A 20,419-nucleotide genomic window follows, 5' to 3' on the forward strand; every position below is an offset into this window, starting at 1 on the left:
ACGTTCAGCCAAGCATCAATCAATACCCCCAGGTCCATTTCCTCTACGCAGTCTTCCAGTCACTCCGGCCCAATCCTGTAGTGTCACTCGGGGTTGTTGTAGCTGAAATGCAGAACGCAGCATTTGGTCTTGAGGAACCTTATCCCATTGGCTTCAGCCCAGCTCTCCAGCCTGTCCAGATCCCTCTGCAGGGCCGAGCTACCCCCAAGCAGATCCACACTCCAGGCCAATTTGGTGTAATCTGCGAATTTACTGAGGGTGCACTCGTTGCCCTCATCCAAGTCATCAAGAAATATGTTGAAGAGGACAGGCCCCAGCACCGACCCCTGGGAAACACCACTCGTGACCAGTTGACAGCTGGATTGAGCTCCATTCACCACCATTTCCTGAGCCTGGCCCTCCAGCCAGCTCCTTACTCAGCCAAGAGTGTACCCATCCAAGCCACAGGCTGCCAGCTTCTGCAGGAGAATACTGTGGGAGACAGCATCAAAGGCTTTGCTGAAGTCTATGCAGACTACATCAACAGCCTTTCCCTCATCCAGCAGATGGGTCACTAGATCATAGAAGGAGATCAGGTTGGTCAAACAAGACCTGCCCTCATGAACCCATGCTTGCTGGGCCTGATCCCCGAGTTGTCCTGTGCATGCCCCGTGATCTCCCTCAAGACAAACTGCTCCATAACCTTCCCTGGAACCTAGGTCAGGCTAACAGGCCTGTAGTTCCCTGTATCCTCCTTACGACCTTTCTTGTAGATGGGAGTCACATTGGTGAGCCTCCAGACTTCTGGGAACTCACCAGTCAACAAGGAGCGCTGTTAGATAATTGAAAGCAGATTGGCTATCACCTCTGCCAGTTCCCTCAGCACTCTCGGGTGGATCTCATCCGACCCCACGGACTTGTGGCAGTCCAGTTGGAGTAGTAAGTCTTGACTGTTTCTTCCAGAATCACAGGGGGGTTAGTTTGCTCCCAAGCCGAGACTACCGGGTCAGAGAGAGGAGTACCCTGAGGATAACTGGTCTGACGTTTAAAGACAGATGTAAAGAACGCATTCAGAACATCCGTCTTTTCCTTTACAAACTCCACGATGTTCAATCTGGTTTCCAGGCTGTCTTCCCAGATTGCCACACGTTTTTGGAAAGCTGAGTTAGTGTTCATTCTCATATTCATACTCACGTTCATGTTATCAATATCAGAGAATGTAGTTCTCTCCATTCGTTCTATGCAGAAGTCTCCTTCAAAACCAGAGAATGCTGACTGGCAGGGTATATAGAAAGGTTTAGGAAAAATCTTAGAACCCTCAGTGCTGTGGCATTTAACTCCTGAACACATGAGGCACCCTAAGAAATTAAGTGAGTATTTGAGTCAGAGATGGTGTGGCTTACAGAGATCTAAGGAGGTAAACCTTATTTGTGGTTTGGCTTATGCGTACTGTACTCTGTATAATACTATTCTGGAGAGAGAGAGTTTCCAAGCTGAGGTTCAAGCCAAAAAAGAAAATCACCAAGTCAACTCTAATCAGTCACATGAGGCACCAGTAACCAGCTGTTAACCGAAAGGTTGGTGGTCCACCAAAATCTGTCACGGTTTAAACGAAAAATCCACCAGCGTTCGTGACAGGGGGCCGTGGGCCCCGCAGGGGCCCTCGGCCGAAAGGAAAAAGTAAATTAGGAAAAGAAAGCAGCGGCAACGATCTAAGGAGGCACACTTATTTACTAAATACTATATCGAAATACAGGATAACACAATATAATACAATATAATTGAAAACTGAGCTAACGAATCAAGCAAAATAGGAGAGAGAATGAGTCCCGTAACCGAGAGGCCTACTGTGAATCTAGGCGAAACGGTGAAGGCTCCCACACACTCCCCTGAACGCCAGAACTCGAAAAACGTCAGTCTAGCCTGCGACAGACTTAATATATTGTCCAGGTCCCGTGACCTATCTCTCTGCTCGTGTTGTTCTCTGGGAGATGTAGTCTTCTTCTGTAAGTTGCAGATTCAGTAAAATTATTCCTTCTTTATATGATGTTATGATGTGGAATACTGATAGCAAAATAATAAAACTATTAAACCATGACATTCCACCCCTTATTCTACATCATTACATTATGCTTATACACACATACACACTCATACGTATAGTTGTGAGTAATCAGCAACCTTATTTTCTCAACAATTTATATTTATTCCATACAAATCACTAAGTTGAGAATAAAACTCTATAACCTAAACCACTATTATTTATTAATTTTGAGAAACTTGGCAAAACTGCCAGAAAAAGGAAAACATGACAGCGGTGGAGGAGAAAGGCAGCGCTAGTAGGGCGTCCCCCACATCAAGGTGCACTCATCCTATCCCAGCCGCCACAGCAGATTTCCTTTTGACTTATACTTCTTTCCATGTGTGCTCTACACATGCATAGCCAGTGCACGATATAGAGCCCAGATGGAAAACTTGCTTACAGAATGCCTAATTAAGGTTTATAGAAAAAATGTGTTTCCTTAACATTAATCCACTCTATCTTAAGTCCTGTACCTAATTGGACATTCGTCAAATATTTCTGTGACTCTACCTATATATCTACAAGAAATCATTGGCTGCACTCCCCCAACATCAAATTCCCTTGTGGTACACATTGGAAATTCCCATTTTTGTCCATCACCTACCACGTGCACCCAGGTCCCTGGGCAAAGACAGTACCCCGGAGAGGTTTGCCCTTTCCAGACGCTGGAAGGACCCAAACTGTTTTTCCCAACACACTCTTTATGTATACTACAGGAACCTTATCTCCCTCCACGGTACATAGGGAGCTGGATTGGTTAGGACCATTACGATTACTAGATCCTCGAGTGTTGACCAACCAGGTGGCTTCTGCTAAATGGTTCTCCCAATTTTTATACGTTCCACCACCCATTGCTTTCAACATAGTTTTCAACAACCCATTGAATCGTTCAATCTTACCAGAAGCTGGTGCATGATAGGGAATATGGTAAATCCACTCAATGCCATGATTTTTGGCCCAAGTGGTTACAAGAGAATTTTTGAAATGGGTCCCATTATCTGATTCAATTCTTTCCGGAGTGCCATGCCGCCACAGGATTTGCTTTTCCAACCCTAATATGGTGTTTTGGGCGGTAGTATGGGGTACTGTGTATGTTTCGAGCCACCCAGTGGTTGCCTCCACCATGGTGAGTACATAACGCTTACCATTGCGAGATCGCGGCAAGGTGATATAATCAACCTGCTGTGCCTCTCCATATTTATACTTTTGCCATCGCCCTTCCCCCCAAAAAGGTTTCATCCTCTTGGCTTGTTTAATTATGGCGCATGTTTCACAGTCATGAATAACATGAGCAATAGCGTCCATAGTTAAGTCCACCCCTCGGTCTCTGGCCCACTTGTATGTTGCATCCCTTCCTTGATGACCTGAAGTCTCGTGGGCCCACTGAGCTAGGAATAATTCACCTTTGTTCTGCCAGTCCAAGTCTATTTGAACCACCTCAATTTTGGCAGCTCGATCAACCTGATGGTTATTTTTATGTTCTTCAGTAGCCTTACTTTTAGGTACATGAGCATCTACATGGCTCACCTTTACAACAGTGTTCCTTATTTGGGCAGCAATGACTTTCCATAGTTCAGCAGCCCAAACAGATTTACCCTATCGCTGCCAGTTATCATCTTCCCACTGCTGCAACCACCCCCATAAGTCATTTGCCACCATCCATGAATCAGTATAAAGATGAAGCATTGGCCACCTCTCCTGTTCAGCCACATCTAAAGCCAGCTGAACAGCCTTTACCTCTGCGAATTGACTTGATTCTCCTTTACCCTCAGTGGCCTCTGCAACTTGTTGTGTGGGGCTCCATACAGCAGCTTTCCATCTGCGATGCTTCCCTACAATGCGACATGATCTGTCTGTGAATAGGGCAAATTTCTTTTCGTTTTCTGGTAGCTCCTTGTATGGTGGTGCCTCTTTAGCACGTGATACCTCTTCTGTAGGTGGTGTTTCAATTTTTTTACTCTCAGGCCAGTCCATGATCACTTCTAGAATTCCAGGACAGCTGAGTTTTACCATTCGAGCTCATTGAGTAATTAATGAAATCCACTTACTCCAAGTGGCATCAGTAGCATGATGGGTGGAGGGAACCTGTCCTTTAAACATCCAGTTTATTACTGGCAAGCGAGGTGCTAGAAGAAGCTGAACCTCTGTCCCAACTACTTCAGAAGCAGCCCGAACCCCCTCATACACGGCTAAGATCTCCTTCTCAGTCGGAGTGTAGCGCTCCTCAGACCCTTTATATGCTCGACTCCAAAATCCTAGGGGTCGGCCTCGGGTCTCTTCTGAGGCTCTTTGGCACAATCTCCAGGTGGGACCTTTCTCTCCAGCAGCAGTGTAGAGGATGTTCTTCACATCCTGTCCCGTCCGTACTGGCCCCAAGGCCACGGCACAGGCTATTTCTTGTTTTATCTGCTCAAAAGCCTGCTCCTGCTCAGGACCCCATGAGAAATTATTCTTCTTCCGTGTTACCTGATAGAGGGGGCTCACTATGTGTCTGTAGTTTGGGACATGCATTCTCCAAAAGCCCACTACTCCCAGAAAAGATTGGGTCTCTGTCTTGTCAGTGGGCGGAGACATCGCAGTGATTTTGTCAATCACATCTGCTGGGATGTGACGACGTCCATCTTGCCATTTTATACCTAAGAACTGGATTTCCTGGGCAGGCCCCTTCACCTTGCTGCGCTTAATGGCAAAACCAGCTTGCAAGAGAATTTGGATTATCTGTTTCCCTTTCTTGAAAACCTCTGCTGCTGTATGGCCCCACACCACAATATCATCAATATACTGCAAGTGCTCAGGAGCATTACCCTGTTCCAAGATGGCTTGGATCATCCCATGGCAAATGGTTGGGATGTGCTTCCACCCTTGAGGTAAACGGTTCCAGGTATACTGAATACCTCTCCAGGTAAAAGCAAACTGTGGCCTACATTTTGCAGACAATGGGATGGAAAAGAAGGCATTAGCAATGTCTATGGTGGCATACCACCTAGCTTCTTTTGACTCCAACTCATACTGGAGTTCTAGCATGTCTGGCACAGCAGCACTCAATGGAGGTGTGACTTCATTCAGGCCACGATAATCCACCGTCAGCCTCCATTCCCCTCTGGCTTTATGCACTGGCCATATGGGGCTGTTAAAAGGCGAGTGAGTTTTGCTAATCACTCCCTGATTCTCTAATTGGCAAATTAGCTTGTGAATGGGGAGAAATGAGTCCCTATTGGTGTGGTACTGCCATCTGTGAATCACTTTGGTAGCAATTGGTACCTCTTGGTCTTTTACCTGGAGCAACCCCACATCAGAAGGATCATCTGACAGACCAGGTAAAGCTGACAGCTGTTTAACACCGTTTGTGTTAACAGCAGCTATCCCAAAGGTCCATCGATACCCCTTGGAATCCTTAAAATATCCCATCCTAAGGTAATCGATTCCCAGTATACATGGAGCCTCTGGACCAGTCACAATAGGGTGTCTGCCAGTTTTTACCAGTGAGGCTTATTTCGGCCTCCAACGTAGTCAATTCTTGGGAACCCCCAGTCACTCCATGGATATATATTGGTTGTGTCCCTTGGTGACTTGAGGGCACTAAGGTGCATTGTGCACCAATGTCCACCAAGGCTTTATATTTCTGTGGTCGAGATGTGCCAGGCCACTTTATCCACACAGTCCAGTATACTCTATTGTCCCTTTCCCCCCCCCCTGGCTGGGGGCAGGGCCCCTCTATTGTTTACCTCGGTGGCTTGCAGCAACTGGAACTCTCCCCTTCTTGGAAGAGTTCACCTTGGTGGTTGTTTTGCATTGTAATTCTTTCACTCGTGCCTGAAGTGAAGAAGTAGATGAATTACACCACTTCTTCATGTCCTCCCCATGACTACAGAGGAAAAACAACAAGGCAAGACGTGTAGTCTTATCGTTGTCATTTGCTTGAATACGAGGTGTCTTAGCGTTGTCATTTGCTTGAATACGAGGACGTCTCTTTTTTATGGTTGAGATTTTCGATGATACGTGTCGAGAGGAACTCATGTTGTTTAGCTTTCTCAATAGGCGATCGTGGAAATCCTGGTTTCCATCATCTGGTACAACCATGGATTCGTCTACATCAGGCACGTTAGCCAATTTGTCAATAATATCACTTTGTGTTCCCTCCATTTTGTTTAATCTTTCCACTATTTTGACAATGGCTGAAGTATACAGATTAACTTCTGCAGCGCTTATAAATAATTCAAGTTCCTGAAGTCTGCTAATTAGTTCATTCACAAGGGGTTTCCTTTCCCCTTTGCCATATACTAATGCAAGTGCACTGGCATGCTTTTCTGGAGCTGCCTTTGTAATGTCACGCCACATTTGTCGTGGAACGCGGACTGTTTCAGGATCATGTAATTGGTTTGGGTCATTACGATTGAAGTGGCAGCTGTATTGCATTTCCACCAGAGCACGTTCTCTCAAAAACTGGATACCTTTCTCTATATCAGTCCATTTCTTTTTCTCAGGCTCCAAGTCCCATTTAAATGGGAATCTATCTCTTACCGCTATCAACATCCGCTTCCAGAGGGTGTAGGACTGATTTTGGCAGGTGCCAATACCTCTGTCCACACGTGAGTCCCTGGAAATGCTACCCAGTTGGCGAGCTTCACTGCCATCGAACCATGCACTGCTGGCACCATTGTCCCAGCATCGAAGTAACCAAGTGACCATATGTTCTTTTGGCTGACGTGTGAAATCCTTTCTTAGATCCCGAATTTCACTCAGTTTAAAAGATCGTTCAATAATGGTCATAATACTTTGCTCGCCTTTTACTCTATCAAGAGTCCCAGGTGTTGATGGTGGCAACTGTGTTGATGAGGCTGCACCATCTAGAAGTTTGGACTCGAGTAATTCTCGTAAAGAAAATCTAGCTTTTGGCTCCTCTTCTTCTTCTGACTCTGACTCTTGTATTATTTCCTCCAGGTAACCCTCCTTTTTTTTCCTCTCTGCTAACTTCCTCTGCTCCTCTAACTTCTTCTGCTCCTCTAACATCCTCTGCTCCTCCAACTTACTCTGCTTTTCTGACTCCCCCTGCTCTCCTGAGTCTCCCTTCTCTCCTAACTCCCTCCGCTCCTCTAACTCCTTCTGCATTTTCTCTATCTGAGTTGAAACTCATTTTGTCTTTCGCCCTCTTACAGGGGCAACCAACATCGTATCTGGTGCCCCCGATGGTTGGTCCAATTGGACTACATGTGCCCCCTGTGGTTGGTCAGATTGGACTTCATGTGCCCCCAGTGGCTGGTCAAATTGGACTACATGTACCCCTGGTAGTTGGTTAAATACATTCAGTTCACCCCGCAGGGCACATAGCTGGTTTCGGAGAGTGTTCCGCTCGAACTGGACAGCACCGAACTCAGTCTGGAGGCTGTTGTACTTCCACTGGAGGGTGTTGCGCTCAGATAGGAGGGTTTTACACTCGAACTGGAGGGTGTTATTCTTAGACTGGAGGGCATTATGCTCAGTCTGGAGAGTGTTGTTCCGGAGGGCATTGTGCTCGGACTGGAGAGTGTCATACTTGGACTGGAAGGTGTCAATCTCGGATTGGAAGGCGTTGTGCTTGGGCTGGAGGGTGTCGCGCTCAGACTGGAGGGCGTCATACTTGGACTGGAGAGTGTTGTACCCGGACCGGAGGGCGTTATGCTCGGACCGGAGGGCATTGTGCTCAGTTTGGAGAGTGTTGTGCTCGGCCCGGAGGGCATTGTGCTCAGTCTGAAGAGTGTTGTGCTCAGACTGGAGAGTGTTGTGCTCAGTCCGGAGGGCGCTGTGCTCGGAATGAAGAGTGTTGTGCTCGGACCGGAGGGTGTTATGCTCGGGCTGAAGAGTGTTGTGCTCGGACTGGAGGGTGTCGCACTTGGGTTGGAAGGCATCGTGCTTGGGCTGGAGAGTGCCGCGCTCAGACTGGAGGGCGTCGTACTTGGACTGGAGAGTGTTGTACCCGGACCGGAGGGCGTTGTGCTCTGACTGGAGAATGTTACACTCAGACCAAAGGGCACTGTGCTCTGACCAGAGGGCGTTGTGCTCAGACTGGAGAGCGTTGTGCTCGGACTGGAGGGTGTCGAGTTTGGATTGCATACTCTCATTCTCAGCCCTGAGACTCTCTCTCTCAACCTCAAAATCTTCCCTCTCAGGAAAGGTATTGAATAAGGCCCGATGAGCATTAGCTAGGCCCCATGTCATTTGTGCCTCCTTAGATCTGCCTGAGCCACAACATTCCTGTCTCAAATATGCAGTCAAACTCTCAGGATTCTTTAAGTGTTCAGGAGTAAAGCTCCATGACACTAAAGATGTCTGTCTTCTAAAAGTCTCTCCAAAGTCTCTCCACACTCCCTGCCACTCAGTATTCTCTGGTTCTAGGGAAGACTTCCTCCTGATGTAACAAATGTAATAAATCCAAGAACCAATAAGTAAAAAAGTCAACAGTAAGTTCAGGGAGATTGACACAATTGACAGTGTGGTCCACAGGGACAACTGGTAATTCGAAGACTGCTTAAAGGATGCAAAGAGAAAACGAGGAGCATGCCCAAAAACCACCATTTCTGTACTATTAGTTGCACTAGTTGCTCTCTCTGGAGCTGCATGCAGATACCAAGTAAGCGTTGCTAACCTTGCTTTCAATCCATTATACATTTCTATAGCTCCATAGGAAAAAGTGGCTAGCTTAAACATGGTCCAATATGTTTGGAGCATCACAAAAGAGGAACTAATGACATGCAGTCCCTTGTAAAAAAAATTACTAGAGAAAACATTTATTTTTCTTTTTTTTTTTTCTTCAATAGAGAGAAAAAAAAGTAAAAAAGCAAAGCTCAGCAGTGTTTACAAAATTTCCCGGAATATTGGCAGTCCGCCTGGAATTTCAAGGTCAAGCTCGCAGGTGCAGAATCTCAAACCTAAGATACCTCCTTAACAGAAAAAAAAAACTCGTACCTCTGTTAAAAGCTAAAAGAGCAACAGAAGAAAACACAGAAAAACAGCAACTCAATTTGCCCGCATTCTCCACCAATATCTGTCACAGTTTAAACGAAAATCCACCTGCGTCCGTGACAGGGGGCCATGGGCCCCGCAGGGGCCCTAGGCCAAAAGGAAAAAAAGTTAATTAGGAAAAGTAAACAGCGGCAATGATCTAAGGAGGCACACTTATTTACTAAATACTATATCGAAATACAGGATAACACAATATAATACAATATAATTGAAAACTGAGCTAACGAATCAAGCAAAATAGGAGAGAGAATGAGTCCCGTAACCGAGAGGCGTACTGTGAATCTAGGCGAAACGGTGAAGGCTCCCACACACTCCCCTGAATGCCAGAACTCGAAAGACGTCAGTCTAGCCTGCGACAGAGATAATATAGTGTCCAGGTCCCGTGACCCATCTCTAACCATGTTGTTCTCTGGGAGATGTAGTCTTCTTCTGTAAGTTGCAGATTCAGTAAAATTATTCATGCTTTATATGATGTTATGATGTGGAATACTGATAGCAAAATTACAAAATTATTAAACCATGACACTATCCCAGGGAGATTACTGGAATTTGCTCATTCCTCAAAAGTCTGTTGTCAAATCCTTCACCGTGATTCTATCTATCCCATCCTATCTGTGTCTAACTCATTTCCTGTGCAAATATTCCCTATGAAAGATAATCCTCAATAGACGCATTTTAGACATGGCATGCAGTTAATCACTGTGTTTTACTGTTCATTCAATTGCATCACCTTTCCTACTGTTTGTTGGCCATAAATAAAGAGAATTCTTTCTTTTTCTGTGTGCAGCTGGTTCTCTGTGGAAAGCCAGTGGGAATTGGTACAAAGGAGGTTTAACACTGAGCGGGTGACGGCAGAGGAGAAGAGTGATGTGAGGAAAAGTGATGCAAGTCCCATGGGGCCTATGTGAGTAGAAGTGGGGTGGGGAGGTTGAGGAGGAACTTTGTCCACACAGAAACAGAATAGAACTCAATGGGGACATCCTGGATTGACATCAATTGCAAAGTGCTTCTTTAACTTCTTGTATAAAACAAACTCTAAATAAATAGACAATAACTGCATTTTGGATTCTTGGTCTTCAGGCTCTCTCCATTTTCCTGAACATGTCCTGAAAACCTGAAGAAGAGAACAGGAAGGCACAAGGCACTGGAGGCTCTTTAGTTTAGAATGGGCCCCAGGGCGCATTTGCTGCTGTGTCCATCAACCTCCAGTGCAGAGAGAAGTTTGCACAAAGAACTCAGCAAGACAAAGTCAGAAGTAACAGTGAAGTTTCTTGGAGTATTAATGGGCCTACTGAGGAACATTAACAAGCAAGCTTCCCAAGGGACTTGTTAGAGAAGATAATTGGAAGCCGTGACTACAGGCAGGTAAAAGCACTGACATGGTGGCTCTGATGCTAAGAAAATCCTCCTTTGTCTTATGAAGCAGAATGGCGAAACCCTGAATCCCCAGACCGTTGGTTAGGAGAACCTCATGCTGACTAAGGATCCTTACTGGAACAGTGGAATGGAAGTCTGTATGATGTTAAATGAAAGACAGAAGGACAGAAGATCCCAGACTCTGCATGGGGTTCAAGGATGCTGTGAAGTTCATGTCTCATGTGTGCCCATGTATGCCCTGTGTCTCATCATAGGATGTGGAATGTGAGAAGGACCCAGTCTGAACAAACAGTCTATCCCAGTGAAACTCTGAACTTCTGATCTCTCAGTTCCCTTGCCCTCCTGTGCACACTCAGCCATAGTTTAATGTCTGTTATGTTCTGCATTGCCCAGAAATACACCCAGTGCTCCAAGTGCAGCTGTAGCAGTGCAGAGCAGAGGGGGATGATCCTTTCCCTCACCCAGATGGCAATAAATTGCTTGATGAACTTTAGGGGATTGTTGGCCTTCCTGGCTGCCTGGGCACACTGCTGACTCATATTCAATTTGATGCTGACCAGGACCCCAATCCTTTTCAGTAAGAACTTTTTCCAATGTCACGTATCCAGTCAGTGTGTATGTCCAGGGTTGCCCTTACCCAGGTGCACAATCAGGCACTTGTTCTTGTTATGCTTTATGCACTTGGTGCCTAGTACCAACTGGTACCCACTTCTCTGCCTTGTCCACATCTCTCTGCAAGTCCTCTCCACCCTCAGTGGAGGCAGCAGCACCTTGTCATGGTTTTGTAATTTTGTAATTTTGCTATCAGTATTCCACATCATAACATCATGTAAAGTATGGATACTTCTATTGAATGTGCAGTCCACAGAAGAAGACTACATATCCCAGAGAACAACAGGGTTAATGATAAGTCACGGGACCAGGACGCTGTATAATCTCGTTCCCAGGCTGGAGTGCCCTCCTTCTTCTCTCGAACTTCTCGGAGAGTGGGAAGCGTTCCAGCCGTGTCGCCTAGAGTTCACAGTAGGCCTCTCGGTTTTCGGGGACTCTCTCTCTCTGTTTCGTTCAATTTGTTAGCCTCAATTATATTATATTGTGTTATCTTGTATTTCGGTATCATATTTAGTAAAATAAGTTTTTCCTCCTTAGATTTTCGCTGTTTTATCCCACTCCCTTTTTCCCCCTCCTTTCCGGGCCCCGGGAGGGGGGGCCCACGGGGTGGCTTCCCCTGTCACGGGCATAGGTAAATCTAAGTAACCCGTGACAGATTTTTTGGTGGAGAATGCGGGCATAGAGCTTTTTAGCTTTTAGAACGACTCTCTCTTTACTCTTAAAGAGCTTCGTTAGGGGAGTGTTATCTTTTCGTAGCTGTTCACTGAGAACGTGACCTTGAAATACCAGACAAATTGTCAATATTAAGTGCTGCTGCACATTCTCAGCACTGCTATCTAACTTTTGTGTAGAAAACAAAGGGATTTCTTTCTCCCTTAGAGCAAAGCTAGCTAGCTCTGACTTTTACAGAGCCTGCCAGCTATGAATCCACTCTTCATCCCGGTTGCTCTGTTTAAGGGATTGAAAGCAATTATGATCTTCTTAAAGTATTGGTCAACTATTAACACCATAATTTGGTGTTGTGGAATTGTGCAGATATATAGCCTAATAAGGTGGATACTGATGGAGACACCTGCCTGGTACTTTTACGAGATGTGGTATGGTCAGAATTTTGGCATCTACACCCCAGATGGAATTGTGAATCTTACAAACACTTGCATCCCAGATGGAACAGGCAATTTTACAAATACTTGCATGCCAGATGGAACAGGCAATTTTACAAACACCACCATGTTTAATTCCTTGTACAGGCTAAAAAAACCCTTTTTATTTAGGTTGTACTATCAGATTTCCACACGCTTTTCAATAACTGAGATAGGGTTCATACTTGCATTAATGTTATCACTATCAATGCATGCATATATGTTCCTATGCATTCGTTCTATGCGGAAGTCTCCTCCAGAACCAGAGAATGATGACTGGCAGGGAATATGGAAAGGTTTAGGAAAAGTCTTAGAAGCATGGGGACCCGCGGTGTCATGGGATTTCACTCTTGAACACCTAAGGGACCCTAAGAAATTAAGTGAGTATTTGGGTCAGAGATCTAAGGAGGTAAACCTTATGTGGGGTTTGGCTTATGCATACCGTGCTTTGTATCATACTATTCTGGAGAGAGAGAGTTTCCGATCTGAGATTCAAGCCCAAGTTAATTCTGATCAGTCACAGGAGGCATCAGTAGCAATATCAGTTGCCCCTGTGGAAGGCAAGAAATGGAAACGGGTGTCCATGCGTCTAGAACGAAAAGAAGGAGAAGCACAGGGGGGGGCAGCAGAAGACCCAGGTGCCGGGCATGGAGCAGTACCGAAAAAAGCAAAGGCAAAAACCAAGAGGCATGAAGAAGAGACTGATGAGGAGGAGGAAATCACCTATTGTCGACCTCTGAAGCTGACTGAAATCCAAGGCTCAAGAAAGGAGTTCACACGGCGTCAAGATGAAGGTATCCTTGCTTGGTTGCTTCGCTGCTGGGACAACGGGGCCAACAGCTTGTCTCTAGATGGTAATGAAGCTCGCCAACTAGGAAGCATTGCCCAAGATGCAGGTATCGACAGAGGGATTAGCAGATGTTCGGATGGAGCTGCCACTCTCTGGTTGCAGCTGTTAGAAGCCGTGAGAGAAAGGTACCCCTATAAGGATGCTTTGAAGCCTAAATTTGATAGTTGGAATACCGTCCAAAAAGGTATTCAGCGCCTGAGGGAATTGGCCATGGCGAAAATGTTGTACAGCCCTGATCCAAGCGAACTTGACCCTGAGAGAGTGAGGGCCGATCCTGACATGTGGCAGAAAATCACAAGTACAGCACCAGAGAGAATTGCACAGTCATTGGTATCAGGATCTAAAGGATTCGTGGACAGATGGCCCCGAGTTGTTGAGCTGATTATAATGCTTCAAACCATCGATCAGCAGCTCCCCCAACTGCATGCCGCAGTTTCTGCCATCTCACGGCTAGAAAACCGAGTAGATGAAATGTGCAAGAAATTGTTTCCATCAACTAATTGTAATGATCCTGTAATAGTATCAGAAACAACTGATGAAGGTCAATCCTCGTACGGGCCACTAGGTCTACTGAAGGATCTGATCAAACTAGTCCAGTCCTACTCCCCACCTGCATCATCAAAAGTCTCAGCTGTTAAACGCACACGCTTCCCAGCTCGAGCAAAGAACAACAGTACGATTGCACCGCGTGTTTCCATGTGGCGCTACCTACGTGACCGTGGAGAAGACATGAGGAAGTGGCATGATCAGCCTACTTCTGCACTACGAGCACGGGTGAAAGAACTACTAGACATACCAACCACCAGTGGAGTTGCTCCAGTCATCACAGGTAACCAATAGAGGGGCCCTGCCCTCAGTCAGGGGAGGGAAAGGGATAATAGAGTTTATTGGACTGTGTGGATTCGATGGCCTGGCACATCAGAACCACAGGAATATAAGGCGCTGGTGGATACCGGTGCACAGTGCACCCTAATGCCCTCCAGTCATGAAGGGACAGAATCAATCCATATTTCTGGAGTGACTGGGGGCTCTCAAGAATTGACTGTGCTGGAGGCTGAAATAAGCCTCACTGGCAAAGACTGGCAAAAACATCCTATTGTGACTGGCCCAGGGGCTCCATGTATACTGGGTATTGATTACCTCAGAAGGGGGCATTTCAAGGATCCTAAGGGGTATCGATGGGCCTTTGGGATAGCTGCTGTAGACATGGACAACATTAAGCAGCTGTCTGTTTTGCCTGGCCAGTCAGAGGACCCGTCTGTTGTGGGGCTGCTACGAGTAAAAGAGCAGCAGGTACCGGTTGCTACAAAGACAGTGCACAGAAGGCAGTACCGCACCAACAGGGATTCCTTGCTTCCCATTCATGATTTGATTCGCCAGTTGGAGAATCAGGGAGTGATCAGTAAAACTCACTCACCTTTTAACAGTCCCATATGGCCAGTGCGTAAAGCCAGTGGAGAATGGAGGCTGACAGTAGACTACCGTGGCCTGAATGAGGTCACACCCCCATTGAGCGCTGCTGTGCCGGACATGTTGGAACTCCAGTATGAGCTGGAGTCAAAAGCAGCCAAATGGTATGCCACCATTGACATTGCCAATGCCTTCTTTTCTATTCCTTTGGCCGCAGAATGCAAGCCACAGTTTGCCTTCACCTGGAGGGGCATTCAGTATACTTGGAACCGTTTGCCCCAGGGGTGGAAACACAGCCCAACCATTTGCCATGGGTTGGTCCAAACTGTACTGGAACAGGGTGGTGCTCCTGAACACCTGCAGTACATTGATGACATTGTTGCGTGGGGCGATACAGCAGAAGAAGTTTTCACAAAAGGAGAGCAGATCATCCAGATTCTTCTACAAGACGGCTTTGCTATTAAGCGAAGCAAAGTAAAAGGACCTGCCCAGGAAATTCAGTTCTTAGGTATAAAGTGGCAGGATGGACGTCGTCACATCCCAGCAGATGTGATTGACAAAATCACTGCCATGTCTCCACCAACTAGCAAGAAAGAGACACAATCTTTCCTGGGTGCAGTGGGCTTTTGGAGGATGCACATTCCAAACTACAGCCTCATTGTAAGCCCCCTTTATCAGGTAACGCGGAAGAAGAATGATTTTGCATGGGGCCCTGAGCAGCAGCAGGCTTTTGAACAGATTAAACAAGAGATAGCCCGTGCTGTAGCCCTGGGGCCAGTACGGACTGGACAGGATGTAAAGAACATCCTCTATACTGCTGCTGGAGAGAAAGGCCCCACTTGGAGTTTGTGGCAAAGAGCCTCAGGAGAGACCCGAGGCCGACCCCTGGGATTCTGGAGTCGATCATATAAGGGGTCTGAAGAGTGCTACACTCCAACTGAGAAGGAGATCTTAGCCGCGTATGAGGGGGTTCGGGCTGCTTCCGAAGTAGTCGGGACTGAAACACAGCTCCTTTTGGCACCTCGACTGCCAGTGCTGAACTGGATGTTCAAAGGACAGGTTCCCTCCACCCATCATGCTACCGATGTCACCTGGAGCAAGTGGATTACGCTGATTACACAGCGAGCGCGAATGGGAAACCTCTATCGTCCAGGAATCCTAGAGGTAATCATGGACAGGCCTGAAGATAAAAAGTTTGGAACATCACCAGCAGAAGAGGTATCACGTGCTAAAGAGGCCCCACCATACAACGAATTACCAGAAAATGAAAAGAAATATGCCCTATTCACTGACGGATCATGTCGCATTGTAGGGAAGCATCGCAAATGGAAAGCTGCTGTGTGGAGCCCCACACGACAGGTTGCAGAGGCCACTGAAGGTAAGGGAGAATCAAGTCAGTTTGCAGAGGTAAAAGCTGTCCAGCTGGCCTTAGATGTTGCTGAACGGGAGAGGTGGCCAATGCTGTATCTTTATACTGACTCATGGATGGTGGCAAATGCCTTATGGGGGTGGTTACAGCGGTGGGAACAAAATAACTGGCAACGGAGGGGAAAATCTGTTTGGGCCGCTGAACTATGGAAGGACATTGCTTCCCGAACAAAGAATATGGTTGTAAAGGTGCGTCATGTGGATGCACATGTGCCCAAAAGTCGGGCTACTGAAGAACAACAAAACAACCATCAGGTAGATAAAGCTGCTAGAATTGAGGTGGCTCAAATCGACTTGGATTGGCAGAATAAGTGCGAATTATTTCTAGCTCGATGGGCTCATGAGACCTCAGGCCATCAAGGAAGAGACGCAACATATAAGTGGGCCAGAGACCGAGGGGTGGACTTAACCATGGACGCTATTGCGCAGGTTATTCATGATTGTGAAACATGTGCCATAATTAAACAAGCTAGAAGGATGAAACCTCTCTGGGAGGAAGGGCGATGGCAAAAGTATAAATATGGGGAGGCGTGGCAGGTTGATTATATCACCTTGCCACGATCTCGCAGTGGTAAGTGTTATGTACTCACTATGGTAGAGGCAACCACTGGGTGGCTTGAAACATACGCAGAACTCCATGCAACTGCTCGAAACACCATATTAGGTCTTGAGAAACAAGTCCTGTGGCGACATGGCACCCCAGAAAGAATTGAATCTTATAATGGGACACATTTCAAAAATTCTCTTATAAATACTTGGGCCAAAGATCATGGCATTGAGTGGATTTATCATATTCCCTACCATGCACCAGCTTCTGGTAAAATTGAACGATATAATGGGTTGTTGAAAACTATGTTGAAAGCAATGGGTGGTGGAACATTTAAGCACTGGGAGAAGAATCTGGCAGAAGCCACTTGGCTGGTCAATACTAGAGGATCTGTCAATCGTGATGGTCCTAGTCAATCTAGCCCCCTACACACTGTAGAAGGAGATAAGGACCCTGTTATACATGTAAAGAACATGTTGGGAAAAGCTGTTTGGGTCCTTCCAGCTTCTGGAAAGGGCAAACCTATCCGTGGAACTGTCTTTGCCCAGGGACCTGGGTGCACTTGGTGGGTAATGCAGAAGGATGGGGATGTTCAGTGTGTACCACAAGGGAATTTGATGCTGGGGGAGTGCAGTCAATAATTTTATGTATCTATCTATATATATATATGTTTGCATGTGTAGTGTATTTTAGTTATTATAGTTGTACATTTAGTTATGTTACATGCAATTCTACTATTTATCTATCACAATTTTACATACGTGTATATATATGTATGTATATGTATATATTAACCATGATGTAATAATGTAGAATAAGGGGTGGAATGTCATGGTTTTGTAATTTTGTAATTTTGCTATCAGTATTCCACATCATAACATCATGTCAAGTATGGATACTTCTGTTGAATGTGCAGTCCACAGAAGAAGACTACATATCCCAGAGAACAACAGGGTTAATGATAAGTCACGGGACCAGGACTCTATATAATCTCGTTCCCAGGCTGGAGTGCCCTCCTTCTTCTCTCGAACTTCTCGGAGAGTGGGAAGCGTTCCAGCCGTGTCGCCTAGAGTTCACAGTAGGCCTCTCGGTTTTCGGAGACTCTCTCTCTCTCTCTGTTTCGTTCGATTTTGTTAGCCTTAATTATATTATATTGTGTTATCTTGTATTTCGATATCATATTTAGTAAAATAAGTTTTTCCTCCTTAGATTGTCGCTGTTTTATCCCACTCCCCTTTTCCCCCTCCTTTCCAGGCCTCGGGGGGGGGCGTGGGGTGGCTTCCCCTGTCACGGGCATAGGTAAATCTAAGTAACCCGTGACACCTGAAGATAAAAAGTTTGGAACATCACCAGCAGAAGAGGTATCACGTGCTAAAGAGGCCCCACCATACAACGAATTACCAGAAAATGAAAAGAAATATGCCCTATTCACTGACGGATCATGTCGCATTGTAGGGAAGCATCGCAAATGGAAAGCTGCTGTGTGGAGCCCCACACGACAGGTTGCAGAGGCCACCGAAGGTAAGGGAGAATCAAGTCAGTTTGCAGAGGTAAAAGCTGTCCAGCTGGCCTTAGATGTTGCTGAACGGGAGAGGTGGCCAATGCTGTATCTTTATACTGACTCATGGATGGTGGCAAATGCCTTATGGGGGTGGTTACAGAGGTGGGAACAAAACAACTGGCAACAGAAGGGTAAATCTGTTTGGGCCGCTGAATTATGGAAGGACATTGCTGCCCGAACAAAGAATATGGTTGTAAAGGTGTGTCATGTGGATGCACATGTGCCCAAAAGTCGGGCTACTGAAGAACAACAAAACAACCATCAGGTAGATAAAGCTGCCAAAATTGAGGTGGCTCAAATTGACTTGGACTGGCAGAATAAGGGTTAATTATTTCTAGCTCGATGGGCTCATGAGACCTCAGGTCATCAAGGAAGAGACGCGACATATAAGTGGGCCAGAGACCGAGGGGTGGACTTAACCATGGACGCTATTGCGCAGATTATTCATGATTGTGAAACATGTGCCATAATTAAACAAGCCAAAAGGATGAAACCTCTCTGGGAGGAAGGGCGGTGGCAAAAGTATAAATATGGGGAGGCGTGGCAGGTTGATTATATCACCTTGCCACGATCTCGCAGTGGTAAGTGTTATGTACTCACCATGGTAGAGGCAACCACTGGGTGGCTTGAAACATACGCAGTACCCCATGCTACTGCTCGAAACACCATATTAGGTCTTGAGAAACAAGTCCTGTGGCGACATGGCACCCCAGAAAGAATTGAATCTGATAATGGGACACATTTTAAAAATTCCCTTATAAATACTTGGGCCAAGGATCATGGCATTGAGTGGATTTATCATATTCCCTACCATGCACCAGCTTCTGGTAAAATTGAACGATATAATGGGTTGTTGAAAATTATGTTGAAAGCAATGGGTGGTGGAACATTTAAGCACTGGGAGAAGAATCTGGCAGAAGCCACTTGGTTGGTGAATACTAGAGGATCTGTCAATCGTGATGGTCCTAGTCAATCTAGCCCCCTACACACTGTAGAAGGAGATAAGGTCCCTGTTGTACATGTAAAGAACATGTTGGGAAAAGCTGTTTGGGTCCTTCCAGCTTCTGGAAAGGGCAAACCTATCCGTGGAACTGTCTTTGCCCAGGGACCTGGGTGCACTTGGTGGGTAATGCAGAAGGATGGGGATGTTCAATGTGTGCCACAAGGGAATTTGATGCTGGGGGAGTGCAGTCAATAATTTTATGTATTTATATATATATGTTTGCATGTGTAGTGTATTTTAGTTATTATAGTTGTACATTTAGTTATGTTACATGTAATTCTACTGTTTAGCTATCATAATTTTACATACGTGTATATATATGTATATATATATTTACCATGATGTAATAATGTAGAATAAGGGGTGGAATGTCATGGTTTTGTAATTTTGTAATTTTGCTATCAGTATTCCACATCATAACATCATGTAAAGTATGGATACTTCTATTGAATGTGCAGTCCACAGAAGAAGACTACATATCCCAGAGAACAACAGGGTTAATGATAAGTCACGGGACCAGGACGCTGTATAATCTCGTTCCCAGGCTGGAGTGCCCTCCTTCTTCTCTCGAACTTCTCGGAGAGTGGGAAGCGTTCCAGCCGTGTCGCCTAGAGTTCACAGTAGGCCTCTCGGTTTTCGGGGACTCTCTCTCTCTGTTTCGTTCAATTTGTTAGCCTCAATTATATTATATTGTGTTATCTTGTATTTCGGTATCATATTTAGTAAAATAAGTTTTTTCTCCTTAGATTGTCGCTGTTTTATCCCACTCCCTTTTTCCCCCTCCTTTCCGGGCCCCGGGAGGGGGGGCCCACGGGGTTGCTTCCCCTGTCACGGGCATAGGTAAATCTAAGTAACCCGTGACACACCTCCTCATCTGGTCTCATCAACAAACTTGCTCAGAACATCTTCTAGTCCTGCATGCAAGTCATCCACAAAAACATGAAAGAGAAGTGGCCCTAAAATGGAGCCCTGGGGAACCCTGACAATGACCATCTACCTGCCCGATGAAACACAATGACTATAGTCTGTTTGGCCTGACATACTGGCCAACTGTTTACCCACCACATTCTGTTTCTGTCTAGCCGTATGCAGAACATTCTGCCCAGAAGGGTGCTGTGAGTAGTCTCAAAAACCCTAATGAATCCTCTGGGATAACATCAGCTGGCTTCCCTTGGTCAGCTAAATGGATAACCGAGTCATAAAGGGATCAGAAATTAAACAGGATCTTCCCCTCAGGAACTTGCGTTGGCTGCAACCAATGACAGAATTGTCCTTCAGCTTTTTTTCCATAACTCCCACCATCATTTTCTCCAGAATTTTACCAGGCACTGAAGTGAGACTGACAGGTCCATAATTGCCCCTGTCATCTTTCTTGCTCTTCCTTACAATGAGACAACATTTGCCAGCTTCCTGTCAACTGGCATGACC

The 20,419-nt window shown here is 45.9% G+C and overlaps 1 protein-coding gene across 1 annotated transcript in view; it reads left to right on the forward strand.

Annotated features, from left to right (window-relative positions):
- The first annotated feature begins 12,352 nt into the window (after nt 1-12,352).
- LOC146754591 (uncharacterized) overlaps nt 12,353-20,419 on the forward strand; it is a 30,763-nt gene continuing 22,696 nt past the window's right edge. The window contains exons 1-2 of the mRNA XM_085527803.1: nt 12,353-13,871; nt 14,670-14,835. Of these exons, the coding sequence (XP_085383929.1) occupies nt 12,386-13,871; nt 14,670-14,835 (1,652 nt within the window). The 5' untranslated portion in view covers nt 12,353-12,385. The remainder of the gene's footprint in view (nt 13,872-14,669; nt 14,836-20,419) is intronic.

Source organism: Coturnix japonica, chromosome W, assembly GCF_054131305.1.
Source record: "Coturnix japonica strain WE chromosome W, WE-NBRP24, whole genome shotgun sequence".
NCBI classification, from domain to species: Eukaryota; Metazoa; Chordata; class Aves; order Galliformes; family Phasianidae; genus Coturnix; species Coturnix japonica.